Source organism: Telopea speciosissima, chromosome 7, assembly GCF_018873765.1.
Source record: "Telopea speciosissima isolate NSW1024214 ecotype Mountain lineage chromosome 7, Tspe_v1, whole genome shotgun sequence".
Classification (NCBI taxonomy): Eukaryota; Viridiplantae; Streptophyta; class Magnoliopsida; order Proteales; family Proteaceae; genus Telopea; species Telopea speciosissima.
Window position 1 is genome coordinate 44,662,833 of NC_057922.1, and position 19,807 is coordinate 44,682,639.

A 19,807-nucleotide genomic window follows, 5' to 3' on the forward strand; every position below is an offset into this window, starting at 1 on the left:
TGGCGGATGCCGTAGGATATCCATGTCACTTGCCTAAATCCTCCCAGGAGGTGGTTTGGGGCGTGACACTTACTAGATCGGTATGAGATGTATATATTTCATATGATCCTAGGTGTCATTCCTAGGATTCGACACACATTCATAGTTCCGAGTCCGATCTGAGCAGATTGGGCCGATCTTCTACTTGACTCGGTGACTGGTTTGCCTGGTTTGTCACTTCGGGTTTGTTCGCCCGGCACTTGATTGGTAAACTGGTCCTATACGTCATTCAGTCTCTTTACGTCCTTCATGGTTGATTTGGGCACAATGCCGGTTCGGTCATGGACCGGTCCGCAACATGTTATTCTGGTTCATCGGTATGGATTTGAAATTGATATCTTTTAAGTTGCGGTATGTGAGAACAATCAAACCACAAACCAAGTGGAATTAATCCAGCCCAATCCTGAACTAAGAGAACCATAGGACCCCGATGGTTGAAGGCCCTATCGGTCTTTCGGTACTCGCTCTTTCCCTCTTCACTGCACAAACGGAAAAGCTGGGAAGGGAAACCGATACCACCTCTTTACTACCTTCGTTGGCGGGAAACAATAGCCACTTATGTCCGCTTTTGAGTGCAGACTTCAGACTCAATCAATCACTATTTGGAATTCGGATAATATTGTAATAATTCCTTCACCGCTTTGGAATTTTGTTGTATCTGTTCGATTGATACTGTAAAATAAAACCCCACTCCAGATTATGCAACCTGAAAACCAATAAATTTCAGAACTCGCGGACGCAAATCAATGGAGGCTCGTTTACCCAGAAGGCTTGCTTTGAAAACCCATCAATCCAATTGGAAGCAAAAGGTATCATCTCTTGCTTCACTTTTTTGTTTTGGGTGAATTTGCTTGCTTCACTTTCCTTCTCTCTCAGCTTAAACTTCATACAATTCTAAATTTGATGATTTTTTAACTCCTAGAAATCCATTGTTTCTCTTTCTCTCTCTTATGTTGCACTATGTTCTGTTTTATAATAGTTAATTCCACTTTCTAATTGAGATTCTTATTGAAATTCTTGCTGTATAAGTAGGGTTTTAGATGATATTTTTCGATTGCTTTTAATAAGATTCCTTATGTTGGTTGCAGCTGCGGGAGAATTGCTTCAGGAGGGTAAAGGAGGGACGGACCCGCTTGCTTTGGAAAATGAGATTACCTGTGGAATCCTCTACGAATCAAAAGGTTCTTTCTTCCACATTTTCGTTTTTCTTTTTCAGAGTAGAAGTTGTACCAATGTTAAATTTCAGTTTGTTTTCTGAAGAGAATTCTAGTTTTACAGTTTATGGCATGTAATGGGCTTTCAGATTTTGTTGCTATGTGCTTTCCATTGGTGACGACGGCTTATGCTTTCTAATTAAGTCAGCTGATTATAATTCTGGAATTAGAAGTTTGAAGGGGTATAGGATAGGGCTCCTTAACAAGAAATTTTTTCAGCTACATAAGAGTTTCAAGTCAAGAAAATAATTTGAACTATGACACAATTATACCATGCATTTTTTACCACAAAATCAAATCTAAACCTTTCTACTTACATGAATTAAAGTTTTATTGTAGTAAAAGGGAGAATAGGGTTTGATTTAGTAAAGCATACCAATTCCAACTTCCCAACCCTATTTGCGCAATTGGAGCACCTACCTATTCACAGGTTACGCTGGAATCATGGGAAACTTCCACCAATGATCTGCTTCACTTTCCAATATAAAGTCTGCCTAATTAACTTTCTGATCATCAGAAACACTCCAAGTCCTCAAAGATTTTCTCCAATTAAACCGTATGTTCTCATCACCTACATCGCCTTTGCATATACTTTTTTCGTTACTGATGTTATTTGTATTTTGAGGTTTGCGAGTTCAGTTCCAAATTCAATATCCCATATCTTGTTTATTCATCACTTTTCTGCCTAAGTAGATGTATGTTTGTTGTGAATTTCTTGTTTAGATCCTGTTGTTTATGTATATAAAAATTTGGTTGCAGGAAATTGTGGAACATGCTTTCAGAGACATAGTTTCTGAGGAACTGAAAAAGATAAAAGGCTCGTCTTTGGATGGTGACATGGAAATCTCAACTTGTGCGGTTGAAGACAGTGATACTCTGTGGGAATATGATGGCGTGCACACGTCTTCTCAGTCAGATGAAAGCGAATGTGAAAAGATAATGTTAGAACTGCAAAAGATATTTTATGAAGATCTCAGGGAGGAATTAACTAGTAAGGGTAAATTTTATGGCCTTTTCAATGTAGTTTTTGAAAATAAGTGGTTTCTTAGATTTTCGATCCCACATTTCAACCAATGCTTATGTCTTTTTTATTTCCAGAGGATTGTTTAGTTTCTTTTCTGCAGATTTGAGAAGTTACAAGAGCAGGTGGTAAATCGAGAATTACTTTGGAGGAACTGGTGAAAAAAGATATGAATGCTCTTGGTTCACCACAAACATGGTTTAATCAGACTTGAATGGTGAAACAAGATCTGAATAGCCCACCTTACTTAGTTGGAAAGGCTTAGTTGAGTTGAGTTTTTTGTGGTTGCTTCTCTTCAAGAATATGGCTGATTAGATCTTGACACATGTTATCTATATGAGGATTGTACTACAGATTAACTGGATTATGATGCCTTTAACTCAATGCAACTAAGCTGTTTTCTAAGTAAATTGGTTCATACCAAACTTGTCTCACCATTCCACTCTAGTTAGAGCCATAGAGCTGTTAACTCATGAGTACTCATATCGTTCCCATGGACTCCAACCCAGTACATCTTTGGGCTACCACTTATACTTTTAATACCTTCAATTTGCACAATGGACTCCTTAACAGTGTTATATTGCTCCTTGTGTAGATATCCAAACCAGCTCAACTGCCCTCTTGTCACCTATTGGTTTAACTCAGTTCCCTGGAATGTATTTATTTATAATTCTACCCCTCCTAGTCTTGCTATCACCTAAACAATCCTCACTAGACACATTGTGTGTCTATATATTTGTTTCTTTGTTGCAAAATGGTATACATGCCTTCCTGGTCTGTGAAGGCCATTTTACTTTATCTGGCTATATACCTAGTTTTATTTTTTTTGAATGAATAAGAAATTCATTACCAAAGAAGAGAGAAAAATGAATACAACTTATAAGGCCCTGACTTTGCAAAGAAAGGGAGTCATGGGGCCAAAACAATAGAAGGGGAAAGCCCCGGAGCATCAACAATCAAACTATTTGTAGGGTGTTGGCACAATGGGAGTAGCCGAAAATTTGGATCTAACATCGAAAAGAATGGTGTATAAATCTGTTGGAGGGATCTTGACTTAGAAGTCCATCTTCTAAGGTTACGTTCTAGGCAAATGTATTAGATAGCAGCTCCAAACGCAAGCTTTCCCACCGTATCGCAGCAACTTTTCCCGGTGAAGGTCATGTTCACCCATATCCATTCTCTTGTCAAACGGCAAGATCCTCCTTCTTTGAGGCCAGCATGTGGACTGTATACTTAGTTTTGGTACGTGGAAGGATATTTAGGAAATGATAAGGACTGGACGTGTCAACTTTCAGCCTCAAATTTGATCACGTATCCTCTAGTGTATGTCCAGGCGCCCACCATGTAGTCCATTAACGTTCTTCATTGTCCTGAATTTGAATTTTTCAATGCTTTATTTTGCTACTTTGCAAGCTCCATCTGGGCTGAAACTTGGCTTGTGAGCAAGAGACCTCAGGGTATACCTGTCCACAAATTTTAGTCTCATCTGAGCTGCCATGTGACAATACATGTGTGCAGAACTGGCGAAGTAATGTGGTCTGTAATGTAGTCCTACAGAGGTAGAAGACCTACTAGAAGCCAAACAACCAGGATCTTTAGATCTGCTGGTTCGATGGGGGCAGAATTGAGGTTTTAGGTCAAGTTTAGGGTTAGGGTTAGGGTAATGGATAGGTATCTTATATGGTAAAGCTAGAAGGTTTAGGGGAGTGTAATGAACTAGGTTTTATGAGTTTTGGATGGGTAGAAGTAGGTTAGATGGATTTGGGCAGCAACTAGGGTTTGGGTTTTGAAAGGTGGAAGATGATGGAATCTAGGGTAGGAAATCAGGTGGTTGAATGGGCTTAATATTTAGGTTGAGTATGGGTAGGGTGGACAGGAATATATGCTGAAAGTTGCAGCTAAATCAGATGGTTAAATCTAGAGTTTTGGAGGTTTCCTAGTAGAGATAGGAGGGAGAGTTAAAAGTGTTGTTGAATTATTTATCCACCCGTGTCCTCCTTTGGATAGTCCGCCGTATTAGAGCTCCTGTATGATATACATATTGTATCCTCCCTTTCCTATAAGGTCGGCCTTTTAGAGGAAGCGGTTCCATCATGGTATCAGAGCAGGCAGGGGTCACGGTATCGAGCCCCCCTGGGAGCACGCAGGTGTTGAATTATTTATCCACCCGTTTCCCCCTTTGGATAGTCTACCGTGTTAGAGCTCCTGTGTGATATACATATTGTTTCCTCCCTTTCCTACATGGTCGGCCTTTTAGAGGAAGTGGTTCCATCATGTTAAATTCCGTGAATACTGGCTTTTTGTCAGAGTGACTACAACCATCCTTTATTTATAATATGTGAAAGAACATTCTGGAATAGGTACAAGGACAATATTACCCCTATAACAATTTTACCCTTGAACCCATATTACAACACTCCCCCTCAAGTTGGTGCATACATATCAAACATGCCCAACTTGCTAACAATAGGAAAAAAATAACTTATTGTTGATCCCTTTGGTAAGGATATCAGCCAGCTATTCACTAGACTGGATAAACGGAATACAAACTGTTCCCTGTTCCAATTTCTCTTTGATGAAATGCCGGTCAATCTCAACATGTTTGGTACGATCATTTTGGACTGGGTTGTGAGCAATGCTGATTTGCTATCATAGTAGAGCCGCATTGGAAAATTAGCATTCATCCCCAAGTCTTGAAGAAGCCTCTTGAGCCAGAGAAGTTCACAAATACCCTGTGCCATAGCTCGAAATTCAGCTTCAGCACTAGATCGAGCTATAATAGCTCGTTTTTTGCTTCTCCAAGTAGTAAGGTTCCCTCCAACATATGTGCAATATCCGGATGTGGACTTCCTATCATTAGGACTGCCATCCTAATCCTCATCAGTGTATGCTTCTATCCGGAGATGGCTGTGTGAAGAATACAAGACTCCCTTTCTAGGAGAGGACTTGAGGTAGCAGAGTATTCTGTATGCTGCTTCCAAATGAGAAGAGTGAGGATCATATATGTATTGACTGACAACACTTACAGCAAATGTGATGTCTGGCCGAGTATGTGAGAGGTATATCAATCGGCCAACTAACCTCTGATAGCTACCCTTGTCCACTGGGTCACCTTCCTTACTCTTTAAATGTGTGTTGGGCTCAAGAGGGGTGTCTGCTGGTTTATACCCAAGCATCCTTGTTTCACTCAATAGATCAAGGGTATATTTTCTTTGGGAAAGAGATATGCCCTTAGCTGAATAGGCAACCTCAATCCTTAGAAAATATCTCAATCTCCCTAAATCTTTGATTGCAATTTCAGTGCCCAAATATGTCTTCAGCTTCTGGATTTCAAGTGCATTACTACCTGTGATCACTATGTCATCAACATAGACAATCAAAATGGTCACTTGCTGTCCCATCCTTTTAACAAACAATGTATGGTCAGCATTGCTCTGCTTATACCCATAAGCAACCATAGCCTTATGGAATCAGCCAAACCAAGCCCTTGGTGACTGCTTCAGACCATAAAGAGCCTTCTTCAACTTACATAGCTTTCCTTGAGTCTCTAAAGAGGTGAAGTCAGGATGTTTCTCCATGTAAACATCTTCTTCCAAATCTCCATGTAGGAATGCATTCTTCACATCAAGTTGTTAGAGTTCCCATCCTCGATTTACAGCACAAGAGATGATAACCTGTACAGTATTCATTTTTGCTACAGGAGCAAATGTCTCTTAATAGTCAATTCCTTGGGTTTGGGTAAACCCTTTGGCTATGAGTCTTGCTTTGTATCTTTCCACTGAGCCATCAACCTTGTGCTTCACAACAAAGACCTATTTACAACCAATCGGTTTCTTTCCTAGTGGAAGATTTACCAAATCCCAGGTCTGATTCTTCTTAAGGGCAAACATTTCTTCATTCATCGCATCCGTCCATTTCTGTTCGGCTATTGCTTCCTGCCAATTGTTAGGGATGGAAACAAAGGATAAAGAAGATACGAAAGCATGGAAAGCAGGAGTTAGAGAGTTGTATGACACATAGTTGGAAATAGGATGTTGTCTACAACTCCTTTTTGGTTTCCGAATAGCAATGGGTAAATCAAGACTGGGATCAGGAGGTGACTTACTAGAAACATAACTAGGAGCAAGACTTGGAGCAAGAACAGATGCCGATTGTGTAGGGTCGGTGGTGGTGGTCTCTTTGTACCGAGGGCCATCCAAAGGAAAATCAGTTCCCCGAGTGTAAGTTTGCACTTTATTCTCCCCCTACACCTGTTGCTGTTGCTCAATCTGTCCCACTTCTTGTTCTTGACTTGTAACTCCATCTTCTAGTTCAATAGAGACATCATCTATAGTAGTTGTCTCAATGTCTAGAGGAGCAATCAGCAGGACCTCTTCACCACTTATGAATCTCCCCTTGCAGAGGTACCAACTGTTTAAAGTAAGCCTCAGACTCCCGAAAGACGACATCCATAGTGACAAATACCTTTTGTGTAGGATGATGATAGCATCTATACCTTTTCTGGGTAGTTGAGTAACCTAGAAAAATGCACCGCAGTCCTTTGGGATCAAACTTGCCGTGTACATGGTGATTCCTAGCAAACACGACACAGCCAAAGACCTTTGGAGGCACAACAAAAGTAGATTTTCGAACCAATATGTCCAAGGGACAACGGCCACCTAAGACTCGAGAGGGAAGCCGATTGAGAAGATAGGTAGTTGTAAGAACAGCATCACCCTAGAAGCGGGGAGGAACAACCATAGTAAACATAAGAGAACGAGCAACCTCCAAGAGATGTCTGTTCTTGCGTTCAGCTGCTCCATTTTGAGCAGGAGTGTCAACATAAGAGGTTTGGTGTATGATTCCATGGCTGTCCAAATAGGAGCGGAAGGCACCATCCATATACTCTTTTCCATTATCTGAGTGGAGAATCTTCACCTTGGCATCGAACTGGGTTTGGACCATCTTATGGAATAGAGTAAAACAAGTGAAGACGTCACTTTTACTATGCATTAAATACACCCAAGTTGTCCGGCTAAAACAGTCAATGAAAGTGATAAACCAGCTAAATCCAGAAGTAGAAATACATTGAGCAGGGCCCTACACATCAGAATGTATCAAACCAAAAAGCAAATTGCTTCGATTATCAGAAATAGGAAAAATACTTTTAGTTTGCTTTGCCAAAGTGCAATCGTCGCAAGAAAAATTATGTTTATTACACCGTTTCACTAGACTAAGAAATAAAGTAGATAAAACTCCTATAGGAGGATGGCCCAAACGATGATGCCATTATTTAACTCAAAAAGTACAGAATCAAAATCAAAAGATGTCGGCTGAGATGTCAAAACTGCCTGGGAACTGTCAAGCACATACAGACCACCAACTACTTTACTACATGCAATCGTACTGTCCATTTCCAAGTCCTGAAACAAACAATAGGTTGGAAAAAATGTTACTTTGCAGTTTAAATCCCTAGTTAGGCTACTAATGGAAAGCAAATTAGTAGTAAACTTTAGAACATGTAAGACAGAGGAAAGGCTAAGAGAGGAAGTGTACTGGACATATCCCTTCCCCGAGATAGGAGAAAGAGACCCATCAGCAACACGAACCTTGTTATGACCAGAAAGAGGAAAATACTTGGAAAAAACAAATGAAGAACCTGTCATATGGTCGGTTGCCCCTGAGTCAATTACCCAAGAATCGGGCATGACTGAGGTGCAGTTCCTACCAAATGAAATACCTGTGGAAGAAGAAGAATTTGGGTTGGTAGGTAGAGACAAATCCGAGGCAGCCATGGAAGGAGATACTGATGCCGAAGAAGATGTGTCCAATCGATTCACCATATCCCGAAGATTTTGCAATTCAACCACTACTTGGCAAATAGATTGATCATGCTGGTCGTCAGAAGTTGCCTGATGAGCACGGGTGTTACTAGGCCGATTGGATCCACCCCTCCCACGCCCGCGAGTCTCCGTAGGGCCACTATGAAGCTTCCAGCAACGGTCTTTGGTATGCCACTCCTTCCCACAGTGATCACATTTAATGGGAGGGCGATCACCAGATGTCCGATTAGTACTAGTAGACCTGGTAGAATTTGCTCGGGAAGACTGCGAACCAGAGACAAGAGCCGATCGTTCCTGAGTGACAGGATGAACCATGGCTGTATGCCTACTGTCCTCAGCCGATAGAATCGCATAGGCTTGCTCCAGAGATGGAAGTGGGTCTCGGTTCAAAATATTGGCACGGATCTGATCAAACTCAATATTGAGGCCGACCAAAAAATTGAAAACATGTAAGCCATCCTCCCACTTACAGAAGGCCTTGGCATCAACATCGCAGGTAGCAGTGAAGGTGCCCAGAGAGTCCAACTGCTGCCACATAGTACACATGGTATTGTAATACTGAGACAGTGACAACTCCAACTGCCTGGTAGAGTGAACTTCTGACGAAGCTCGTAACATTGGGCAGCATTCCCAACCTGAGAATAAGTATCCTTGGCTGTTTTCCAAATCTTCACAGCCGAATCAAGGAGATAGCGCCCGACAATATCTTGCTCTATCGAATTGATACGATATGACATGACCAAAAAATTGAAGTTCATCCATCGATCCACTGCAGAACCAGCCTCGATAGGCCTGACTTGAGTGCCCGTGATATAGCAAGAGAGACCATGGGATCCAATAGTGAACAAGCAGGAACGAGACCACAAAAGATAATTGCTGCCATTGAGTTTGATGGGATTCACCGGAAACAGAATAAAGTCACGTTGGGATGACCCATCAGAACCAGAGGAAGCAGACGTGATCTCTGAAACATCAGGCATGGTGGCTGGAAAAAAAAAAGCAGAAACCAATAAACAAAGCCCCAAAAACAATCAGAACATATGGAAGGGAAAAAAGGAACCCTCGGTGGGAGTCAACTTACCACCAAGGGTGGGGAAAAATAACGGCGAAAGGAGGGGGACCTCTTGCGAGAAAGAGAGGAGGCGAGAGGCCAGCGGGCTTGGGAGAAGTGGCGGAAGGTGGTGGGGTAGCCTGCTGTGGCTGGCAGAGGTGGCTAGAGACTGGCGGAGGTGGTGGAGTGGCTTGTGGGGGCTGGCGGAAGGTGGGAAAGGGCTGGCGGTGGTGGCTGTCCTTAGGGCAAAATCACGAAGAAGAAGAAGAGAGAAAGAAAAAAGAAAAAAAGGAAAAAATTTCTAATTCCCATATCCTCAGAATATTTTTGGCTCTGATGCCATGTTGAATTCCGTGAATATTCGCTTTTTATCAGAGTAATTCCCTTTATTTATAATATGTGAAAGAACATTCTGGAATAGGTACAAGGACAATATTACCCCTATGACAATCTTACCGTTGAACCCATATTACAACAAGTGTAATTTCAGACGATCGGCTGGGTGGATGGTACTGAAATTTGGATCGAGTCTCTCTTAGGGTTTGAGGATGATTTGATCAAAATTTTAGCAGATTCTAATGGTTAGATTTGGTTAGCAGAATTCTTGCGAAAATCACCTTGCATGTGACCTTCTAGTAGGGAAGAAGAATAGTTGCAGGTTTTAGGGTTCTAATGGGTCTATGGTATTAATGGTGGATGAGGAAGGTAATAAGGATTGAGTATTGGCAATGGGGATCGATGGGGCTGGGTTTAGAGGATTAGGAGAAGAAGGTGATGGCTAATACTGTTAAGTACTTACTTGGAGTTGCAGGTCTTCAATGGCAGCAACTTGAAGACAAGTAATAGGTCCTCCTGATCTACAAGATGCAAGGAGTCAACTGGAGATCCACCAGTCCCTTCACCTTGATATGACTCACAAAGCAACATTCAATAGAGCAGAGCAGCAGCTATGGCAGCAAGCAAAAGCTTTTTCATTAATCAAATTCGTGTTCAATATTGTGCCCCCTTACAACTTTATATAAAAGACTCAAAATTAGACTCCTATACTAAAAAGGAAAGGCCTAACCCAATCCTTAATCTATTAGGTAACTTAAACTGAATAGGAAACTGAAATAGACTCAAAATAGAGTCCTAATCCAGTTCAACTAAACAATTAAAAGAAAACTACTAAAATCACTTAAATTAAACCATTGATTCAAACCAACTTTGGACCGGTTTAATTTAAAACATTAAAAACATGAAAATAAAATTAAGTATAGGACTAAAGCATCTAATCCCGTATGCAACCTAATTACCCATATTTTAGGCCCATAAAAGTGGTTATTACATAGAAAACCCATTGGATCAAAGGCCCAACATGTATATAACCCAACCCTAGACTTATTCCTAATAAAAGAAGCCTAGTTTGGTAATAAATCTGCATCAACTCTCCCCAGGTTGAAAAAATTCGTCCTTGAATTTTGTAGTGATGAGGGGGAAACAACATGTGAGTAGCAGCTTTGACCATTCCCAAGCAAAATTTTGGTTGCTTGTAGACTTTAGGGATGTAGTCTTCAAGGCGTGGAGCTTCCTCTTCAAAAAACCATGGTGGCATAACGAACTCTATGTGTTCGACGTCTGAATCAATATCAACCGTGAATGTTGTTGGTGAGAGATTAGAATTAGGAGTGAATGCTTGGATTGTCTAAGGTAGACCCCAAACCATATATTTATAATAAGGAATGAAAATTAGATGGACAGAATTGTCCCTCTCATAGCCGATATGGCTGTACATGAAATAAAATAGTAAAAAGTCCAGAATACCCCCCACGGTATTCTGGCCCATACAATCCAACACTCCCCCTCAAGTTGGAGTATATATGTCGTGCATGCCCAACTTGACTAAGATAGGAAGAAACACTTTGCCACTTAGCCCCTTGGTGAACACATCGGCTAACTGATCAGTAGACTTTACAAAGGGAACACAGATGAGTCTGGCTTCGAGCTTCTCCTTGATGAAATGTCGGTCAACCTCAACATGCTTAGTACAATCATGCTGGACAGGGTTATGAGCAATGCTAATGGCTACTTTATTATCACAATAAAGTATAATGGGAAGATGGACAACAACACCAATATCCTGCAACAATCCTCTAAACCACAAAAGTTCACAGATTCCTTGTGCCATTGCACGGAACTCTGCTTCAGCACTGGACTTTGCCACAACATTCTGCTTCTTGCTACGCCACGTGATAAGGTTTCCACCCACAAAGGAACAATAGCCAGAAATTGATTTTCTGTCAATAGAGCCAGCCCAATTGGCATCAGTATAAGCTTCAACCTTTAGATTACCATTGGGAGAGAATAAGGATCATGCATAAACTAGCTCATCAAACTTACAGTAATGGCTATGTCAGGTCGTGTGTGAGAGAGATAGATTAGTTTGCCCACTAATCGCTGATAACGGGCTTTGTCAACAGGTTCACCCTCTTTCTCCTTAAGTCTTGTAGAAGCTTCCAGAGGAGTATTTGAAGGATGACAACCTAGCAACCCAGTCTCAGACAACAGATCTGGGATATATTTTCTTTGAGAAAGAAAGATGCCCTTTGAAGATCGAGCAACTTCTATCCCTAGAAAATATTTTCGAGTCCCCAGATCCTTTACTTCAAACTCACGGCCAAGGAAGTGCTTCAATTTCTTGATAGCATCACCATCATTACCAGCGACCACAATATCATCCACCTAGACTATGAGAATAGTTACTTTGTCACCAACTCGTCTGATGAACAAAGTGTGATTAGCATTGCTTCGCTTATATCCTGCTGAAATCATAGCTTTGTGAAACCTGCCAAACCAGGCTCTAGGTGACTGCTTCAAACCATAAAGAGCACGCTTCAATTTACAGACCTTGCCCCTGGTCCTATCATCAGAGAAACCTGATGGAACATCCATATATACCTCTTCCTCAAGCTCCCCATGGAGGAAGATATTACATCCAACTGCTGAAGATCCCACCCAAGATTTGCAGTACAAGACAATAACACCCTTACAATGTTGAGTTTCGCCACTGGTGCGAAGGTCTCCTCATAGTCAACTCCATAAGTTAGGGTGAACCCCTTTGCAACCAATCGTGTCTTATAACGATCCACGGTCCCATCTGCCTTCTGTTTGACCACAAAGACTCATTTACATCCTACTGGTTTTTTCCCTGGAGGAAGAGCCACAAGATCCCATGTATTATTTTTGTTTAGTGCTCTCATTTCTTCCAACATTACTGCCTTCCACTTTCCATCTGTAGATGCTTCCTGCCAATTTTTAGGAATGGAAACAGAAGAAAGAGAAGATACAAATGCACGAAAAGAAAGAGAAAGAGAACTATAAGAAACAAAACGAGATATAGGATGCAGAGTGCAAGTCCTAGTACCTTTACGATGAGCAGTAGGTAGGTCGGAAGAAGAGGGCTTACCAGGAGAGGAAGGATCTGAATCTTGAGCCGGCAACTGGATGGGTATTGGTGCTACAGTGGATTGAAGCTGCCCCCTTTTGGTGCTTCCCTTTTTGTAGGTGATCATATTGGAGTTGTCAGTCTTCTTCTGAAACTCACCAATAGTTCTCTGGACAGGAGTTAGCTGCCCCTGAATGGGAACATCAACAACACTCTTTTAAATGGTCTCCTAGTAAATGATTCCCTTCGGATGAGGGGGGGAACAGCCAGAGGGGGCTCGGCAGCAGCCAAGGGAGATTGGGTAGCAGTCAAAGGAGGCTGGACCGTAGCCATGGGGGGCTGGGCAGCAGCCGTAGGGGGCTCGACAGCAGCTGTAGGGGGCTGGACAGCAGTCGTAGGGGTTAGAAAAGGAGGAACCTCAAAGGACAACACATCTTTACTAGAACTCTCCCCTTGAAAAGGTGGTGAAGAATAATAGGAAAGGGTCTCATGAAAAATAACATCCATACTGACCAAAGTATAGCGGGAAGGGGAGTGGTAGCACTTGTAACCCTTCTGGGTTGGAGAATAACCTAAAAAAATACAACGTAACCCCCTAGGTTCAAGTTTGCTTGGAGATTTTGTATCTAGCATAACACACATAACCAAACACCTTGGGAGTAACAACAAAGGAGGAATTCCCCAGTAAAACTTCAACTGGACTACGGGAGTCAAGAACCTGAGAAGGTAGCCTATTGATGAGATAGACAGCAGTGAGGACAGCATCTCCCCAATATTGAGATGGGGTATGTCTAGCAAACATCAAAGCCCTGGTCACCTCTAACAAGTGGCGGTTTTTCCTTTCTACCACACCATTCTGGGCGGGGGTATCAACACAACTGGTCTGGTGAACAATACCATGGTCAGCTAGATAGTTTTGAAATTGAGATTCTTTATACTCGGTTCCATTATTACTTCTCAATATTTTGAGAATAGCCTAGAACTGAGTTTGGACCATTTTATGAAAATTCCGAAAACACTCAAAAACTTGATTTTTTGTGTGTAAAAGATACACCCATGTGTGCCTAGAGTGACAGTCAATAAAAGAAACAAACCATCGGTGACCAGATAGAGATGTTTTACGACTAGGACCCCAAACATCAGAATGCACCAATTGAAAACAAGAACTTTTATTTGATAAAAATAAATTGATCGTGTCGGTTTGGCCTGAACACAAGCCTCACAAAAAAAGTCTTCCTTAGTACATGGGGTGACCAAACTAGGAAAGAAATGTGCTAAAATTTCTATTGGAGGGTGACCTAATCTAGAGTGCCATTGCTAAAGTTCAGAAGAGACCAAGGAGTTCTGAGGTAGCGGAGAAGGCAATGGTGGTGGGGAAGGACGACCATCTTCAAGCAGGTACAATCCACCATGTACTTTACTTAATCCAATTGTCTTTCCAGAGTCCAGATCCCGAAAAACACAATGGGAAGGAAAAAAAAATTACTTGGCAATTAAGAACACGAGTAATACTACTAATAGAAAGAAGGTTAGTAGTAAAATTAGGAATATGTAAAACAGATGACAAAGGAAGAGAAGAAGTACAGTTGATGATTCCTTTTCCAGATATGGAAGAAAGGTAACCATCAGTTACTTTGACCTTGTCTTTCCCAAAAGTGGGAGAATAACGATGGAACAGGCTAGAGGAACCGGTTATGTGATCTGTAGCTCCAGAATTTATGATCAAAGGATGGGAAGCTACAGAAGCACAGTGACCACCAAAATGGAATACCTGACCGGACAAAGTGTGAACCTAAAGGACCAACAGAGTTGGTAGTATCAGCAGATGTAGTAGAGGCAGCAGCATCGGAAGTCCTTAGCACACGTAGGAATGCCTGTAGATCATCCTGGAATAGACCAATGTCAGTAGCAGGGGCTGTAGTAATAGTCTCAGTGTGATGAGCCTTATTCTTTGGCTTTATCTTTGTCTTGGCAGCCCATTTAGCTTCAAAGTCAGCTGGTTTCCCATGAAGTTTCCAGCACTTCTCTTTGGTGTGGTAAGGTTTGTGACAGTGCTCACAAACAACAGTCCCTGTTGTAGAATCACCGAGAGAAGCAGTGCCAACAGGTGCAAGAGTAGCTGGGGCAGCAGCCTTGAGGGCTGATCTGTTAGTAATAGGTGGGTGTAGCATGGTAGCCCTGCGGTTTCCTCAAAGGAGACCAAAGAATAGGACTGTTCAAGAGTGGAAAAGGGTTCTGGCCCAACACCTGAACCCGAATTTGGTCATACTCCACATTCAAACCAGTTAGAAAGTCATACACTCTGATCTTGTCCACATGCTTCTTGTAGGAAGTAATGTCAGCAGTTGTAGTAGGGTGATAATCAGAGAAGTGGTCCAATTGCTGCCAAAGGCTGCGCAAAGTAGAATAGTATTTAGAGACTGATAACTCTCCCTGAGTAGTGTGAAGCACCTTCCGCCTGAGTTCATACACCTGGGCATCATTGCCAAGCTGCCCATAAGTTTCCTTGCAAGCAACCCATATTTGAGAGGCTGTATTAAGGGGAAGAAATCCATGCGCAAGATCTGAAGTCATCGAACCAATGAGGTGTAACATGAGCACCCCATTATTGGCAAACCATCTATCTTGAGCATGACCAATCTCAGTTGGTATAACAGTGGTGCCATTAATGTAACCAGTAAGGCCATGGCCAGCAATGGCAAAGGAAGCAGACCGAGACCAAAACAAGTAATTGGAACCATCCAGTTTGATTGCATTAGGTGGAAAGGTATGAAATTCTGATTTGCCTTGGCCATCCCCAACAAAAGTTGCAGTCGAATTAATTGAGTCACCCATGATCACAGAGAAGTTGGTCGGATGAGAAACCCAATAATCCCTTCAAGGTAAGGGCTGAAATTTGTTGGAGAATCCTCTTTAAATGTAGGAAGAGATATCTCAAAAAACCAGCAGCATTTGGCAGAGAAATCCTTGAGATCGATTTTTTCAGGGTTTTGAAAAAATCCTTGATTTTGGTGAAATCGATGGAGGGCTGATTGCTGACAAAAAAACACCAGATAGAGCTGAAACTTGGATTGAGTGTGCTTCTAATAGGACTGAAGTACTCCTCCAAAAACTAGCCCCAATGGAAACCTGAAACTCCTAGATCAATATTTGTCAGGGTTTTGAGAAAACCCTTATTTGATGAAAAGAAATCGATCTAGGAGGTCTTCAATCTTGTTGGAGATAGAAACTGATCCAAAAAAATAAACACTGCCGTAGTTCTTGAGTCTTCAATGAGGTAGATTGGTCCCTTGGAAAGAAGTGGAAGCAATCCAAAAAAAAACCTGAAGATGAAAATATCGCAGGCAGCAAGAAATTGTCCCTATCAATCAAAAAACCTTATCATAGGATGAGGTAAAGGAGGGCAGCGACTGGATCTGTCAATCACCTCATCAGTGCTGCCCTAGTGGGAGAATGATGGAGAGAAGATCAAAACAGAAGAGGGGGGTGGGAAGAAGAGATCGAGAGTAAAAGGGAGGAGGGGGGGGGGGGAAATTGAGAATGGAAAAAAAAAACTCCCTAATTAAAACCTCCTCTGATGCCATGTTGAGAGATTAGAATTAGGAGTGAATGCTTGGATTGTCTAAGGTAGACCCCAAGCCATATATTTATAATAAGGAATGAAAATTACATGGACATAATTGTCCCTATCATAGCCGACACGGCTGTACATGAAATAAAACAGTAAAAAGTCCAGAATACCCCCCACAGTATTCTGGCCATACAATCCAACAGTTGTATTCATAGGGTCTTCAACGTTGGTAACCTTCTCACCTAGGACTTGAGGCACAAGCTGTACCTCTTCAAGAACAGCATCTTGAATGCAAACGATTTCCTGTGGAGTGTTCTCAACCACCTCGTCATCTTCTGCTGTTTCGGCTTTGTCCACTTTAACTTCTTCAACGTAGACCTCTTCAGTAGAATCTTCCACATGTTGACCTTCCATCTTTGAAGCTTCAAGCACTATCTCTTTCTTATCATCACAACTCATTGTGAGCACTTCAACTTTATCTTCAACTTGTGCACTCTCAATTTCCTTTAACAATGTAAATTTGTATTCAGCCCCTGATTTAACACTGGTGATGCCAGATTTCCAACACTCTTCAATTTGCAAACTGAATCTCATTGATGGAGGTTTTAAGTTGTCTTCAGATTTGAAGGCCTTTTGGTGGTGGTGTTGTCGAAGGGAATTTATTTGACCTTGTCGTCGAGCTCTGAATGCCCGTGGTAAATATTTTCTACTCAGGTCTTCCTTCATCTCTGCTCAATTAATAGAAGCTTTGCCTTCACACTGAAGATTCCTCTCAGTAGTTCTCTACTACTCAAGGGCTGGCCCCACTAGATTAGTACGAGCTAACCTCATCTTCCTAGACTCAGATAGATCATACCAATCAAAATAGTCATCTAAAGCATTTAACCAATCACAAAATAACTATGGATTTGGTCTTCCATCAAAGTCTCTCAACTCATATGCCTCTGGAGGTCTAGGCCGTTCCTTGTAGTCTCTGTATTTGTTCTTTGTTCCTGTCTTCACTGTGATCTCTGTACCTTTCTCTGTCTTCTCTGTATTCCCTATAACTGTCCCTGTCTTCCCTGTCTGTCTCTGGGATCTCTGTGATCCCTGGATCTGTCTGAGATTCCCATCTCTTCCCAGGGTTCTTTGTACCTCTGAATTGACTTGATACCTGTCCTCTTCCAGGGGTTTGTTGCTGTCCCTATTAGGGGTATTCCTCTATTCTTCTAATCGTAACAATTTGTCATTAATAATCTTCTGATCAGCAGATAACTTTTGGAGCATCTCCATTATGGCAGCCATGGGATCGGGTGGGGGTGGCAGCACTGGATTGCCATGTTCATCCATGCCTCTGATACCACTTAATGTAATCCTAGATAGGTAGAAGACTTACTAGAAGCCAAACAACTAGGATCTGTATAGCTGCTGGTTCGATGGGGGCAGGATTTGAGGTTTTAGGTCAAGTTTAGGGTTAGGGTTAGGGTAATGGATATGTATCTTATATGGTAAAGCTAGGCAGGTTTGGGGGAGTCTAATGAACTAGGTTTTATGAGTTTTGGATGGGTAGAAGTAGGTTAGATGGATTTGAGCAGCAACTAGGGTTAGGGTTTTGAAAGGTAGAAGATGATGGAATCTAGGGTAGGAAATCAGGGTTGAATGGGCTTAATATTTAGGTCGAGTGTGGGTAGGGTGGAGAAGAATATATGCTGAAAGTTACAGCTAAATCAGATGGTTAAATCTGGAGTTATGGAGGTTTCCTAGTAGAGATAGGAGGGAAGGGTAAAAGTGTAATTTTAGACAATTGGCTGGGTGGATGGTACGGAAATTTGAATCGAGTCTCTCTTAGGGTTTGAGGAAGATTCGATCAAAATTTTAGCAGGTTCTAATGGTTAGATTTGGCTGGCAGAATTCTCGCGAAAATCATCTTACATGTGACTTTCTAGAAGGGAAGAAAAATAGTTGCAGGTTTTAGGGTTCTAATGGATCTATAGTATTAATGGTGGATGAGGAAGGTAATAAGGATTGAGTATTGGCAATGGGATCGATGGGGCTGGGTTTAGAGGATTAGGAGAAGAAGGTGATGGCTAATACTATTAAGTACTTACTTGGAGTTGCAGGTCTTCAATGGCAGCAGCTTGAAGACAAGTAATAGGTCCTCCCGACCTACAAAATGCAAGGAGTCAACTGGAGATCCATCAGTCCCTTCACCTTGATATGACTCACAAGGCAACATTCCATAGAGCAGAGCAGCAGTTATGGCAGCAAGCAAAAGCTTTTTCATTAATCAAATTCGTGTTCAATACTTTGCCCCCTTACAACCTTATATAAAAGACTCAAAATTAGACTCCTACACTAAAATGGAAAGGTCTAACCTAATCCTTAACCTATTAGGTAACTTAAACTTACTAGAAAACTGAAATAGACTCAAAATAGAGTCCTAATCCAGCCCAATTAAACAATTAAAAGAAAACTACTAAAATCACTTAAATTGAACCACTAGTTCAAACCAGCTTTGGACTGGTTCAATTTAAAACATTAAAAACATGAAAATAAAACTAAGTATAGGACTTAAACATTTAATCCCGTATGCAACTTAATTACCCATATTTTAGGCCCATAAAAGTGGCCTATTACATAGAAAACCCATGAGATCAAAGGCCCAACATGTATATAACCCAACCCTAGACTTATTCCTAATAAAAGAACCCCAGTTTGGTGATAAATCTGCATCACTCTGTGCAGACCAAGAAAGCCTTACCCTGAGTAACTCATTGGCATTATTGAACTCATGTTTTGAGGGGGAGGGTGAGTAGGAGTCCGCCAATTACAATAGGGACCTGCCCACATTTGATCATCATCTTGGCACATTCATCTAAAAAATGAACTAATCCCTACCCTTGAAGCACCTTAAGACTCCAATAGACCTTGATGAACAGCCATGGTCTCCACAACCAAAATCAGACACCATGGCTGTTTTGCTCCCATTACCAAACAAATGAGTACCACGATTCACACATAGGAGCAATTCCCAACAGCTTTCTTCACTCCACCTTTGACGAACCTAAGTTGAATGGAATTTCTATTATTCTTTTAAACCTGTTAGAAGCTTTGACCCAAATTTGGATTAGTAAAGTGGCTTTACTTGCCGATATTTTTAAATGAAAAAGTAGATTATCTATCTTTGCAATATGTACCTTTAATACTCTCTTTTTATGAACTTAATTAATTGAAGCAGTTTTTTGCAGAGCTGGAAGAATGTGATGGATCTTGGGAAGACAAAGAAGATGATTACTTAGCTCGTTTAGTTATGGAGCATATGCAGCTGAGTGATGGTCAGGTATGCATACATAATTAATTTATTATATGCCTACAGCTGCAGTATATGTGTTTTTTCTCATTTATATCATGTGGACCGGTATACATTTCTAACGTATGATAGTTCTGAATGCTATAGTTATGCACTAGTTATTTTCTTTCAGATAAATAAGGAAACTCTGTATGACGTAAATTCGTGGGCTACACAAGAGGATAAGTCATGCTCAAAGAAAAAGAAGCTTTACAAACATTTCATTAATATTACCTTTCGATTTCTTCTTAAATACAAACAACAACTCAGCCTTATCCCAACTAAATGGGGTCGGCTACATGGATCCTTGAATCAGTTCTATTCGAGGTGATACTTG

General features: G+C 41.4%; 1 protein-coding gene across 4 annotated transcripts in view; it reads left to right on the forward strand.

The window, feature by feature from the left end:
* Positions 1–625: 625 nt before the first annotated feature.
* The window catches only part of LOC122666596, a 57,490-nt gene continuing 38,308 nt past the window's right edge, over positions 626–19,807 (forward strand). The window contains exons 1-5 of one of the 4 annotated variants that reach the window (XM_043862613.1): positions 626–848; positions 1,128–1,220; positions 2,013–2,237; positions 8,319–8,328; positions 19,367–19,461. In XM_043862613.1, the coding sequence (XP_043718548.1) occupies positions 786–848; positions 1,128–1,220; positions 2,013–2,237; positions 8,319–8,328; positions 19,367–19,461 (486 nt within the window). In that variant the 5' untranslated portion in view covers positions 626–785. Of the gene's footprint in view, positions 849–1,127; positions 1,221–2,012; positions 2,251–8,318; positions 8,329–19,366; positions 19,466–19,807 lie in introns of all 4 variants that reach the window. The other 3 variants (XM_043862614.1, XM_043862612.1, XM_043862615.1) reach the window with 3 other exon arrangements.